This window comes from Naegleria gruberi (genome assembly GCF_000004985.1).
Source record: "Naegleria gruberi genomic scaffold NAEGRscaffold_852, whole genome shotgun sequence".
Lineage (NCBI taxonomy): Eukaryota > Heterolobosea > Eutetramitea > Acrasida > Naegleriidae > Naegleria > Naegleria gruberi.
In genome coordinates this window covers 1-1,458 of record NW_003162813.1, presented here as the reverse complement: position 1 = coordinate 1,458, position 1,458 = coordinate 1, and the positions used below count along the sequence as shown (strand labels likewise).

General features: G+C 28.0%; 1 protein-coding gene across 1 annotated transcript; it reads left to right on the top strand.

Moving 5' to 3' along the window:
* Positions 1 to 222: 222 nt before the first annotated feature.
* Positions 223 to 962, top strand: NAEGRDRAFT_77016 (uncharacterized protein; the record flags this gene model as incomplete). Its single annotated transcript, XM_002668028.1, has 2 exons — positions 223 to 756; positions 912 to 962. 2 exons carry the CDS (start codon positions 223 to 225, stop codon positions 960 to 962), a joined length of 585 nt encoding a protein of 194 aa, XP_002668074.1.
* Between the last annotated feature and the right edge of the window lie 496 nt (positions 963 to 1,458).

Sequence of the window (1,458 nt, the reverse complement as noted above, 5' to 3'; positions counted from 1 at the left end):
CATTCCTCATATTCAATCGGAATTCAACACTCTCAAGTCGAACTTGATGAGGTGCATTCATCGTGATATGGCCATATCCATTCAATTTCTTAAATACTTAATATTAAATCATAACACTTCATTTTCTAACACTATGAACCACAACCATTCTCTTTATGCCTCAATAAATTAGATTTCCATAAGAAGATGGAATAATTACCATTTTACAAATTTTAAAAAAAAATGGTTGTTTGTAGATATTGGTTGCAAGGTTGTTGTCGATATGGCAATTCCTGTTGGTATGATCATTTCAAAACAACAGAACATTCACCATCCCATCAAGTTAACTTGGAACAAATTAAATCATGGGAAAAGGAATTAAAAGAGCAAGAATCAAGTTTAGAGAGCATATTACTTGATGCAGACGAACACTATTATGAAAATAGTGAATATGAGGATTGGGATGATGATGATGCTCAAAAAATTAGAAATGCATTATTACATGGAAAGGAATTGTATACTTATGAAGATGATGATTCAGATTATTATGAGGATGAGGATGATGAAGATGAAGAAGAGGATTCCGATGATGAAGATGATGATTTGGAAAAGAAAGGTCGTATAAATTCTGACGATGAGGAAGATGAGGAAGATTCCGATGAAGATGAAGATGAAGAAAAAGATTTGAATTATTATGCAAACAAAGTTAGTCAACGCCATAGAAAGAAGAGAAAATTGAATGATTCTAAACGTTCAACACAATCTATCAATACTAATGTATTAATTATTCAACATTCTAATTATCATTTTACAAAATGGTTAAATACTATTATATTACATAATATTTTCATGTATTTACCAAATAGTGATCAATTATCATTTAGACTTGTTCATTCAGCTTTTACCAATGAACTCTACATTGGATATAATAGTCATTTACAATATCAATGCAAATATCAATTTCAACTATTTCTCCTCTTTAAAAATTTAATTAAAAATTATTTAAGTGAAAAATCTACAAAACCATCCACCATGCAATTTATTAATGGATGTATACTTCATTTAAATGCACAAATATTAAATAATGAATTGATATCAAATAATCATTCCACTCTGATGAATCTTTATATTGATGATGAAGATGAAAATTTAAAAACATTGAAAAATTATAAACAATTATTTAAGGATGAAAATGTTAAATTTACAAGTTGGGCATCTGTAAAATTAGATCATTCACAAGGAAGTGTTTGTGAATTATCTATAAAAAGAAAAGATGGAAATGGATATGTGAAATTATTTCAACATCATGTCAAGACTATATATAGTAGAGATGATACGTGTCATGTTTATTATTATTTGACGACAAATAGTACTGAAAAAGGAATGGAAACCTTGTTATTAACTGATACTTGTGAATCAGATAAAGTATTTCATAATAAGGAAGCATTGAATAATGTATTTTCCTTATGGATATCCTCA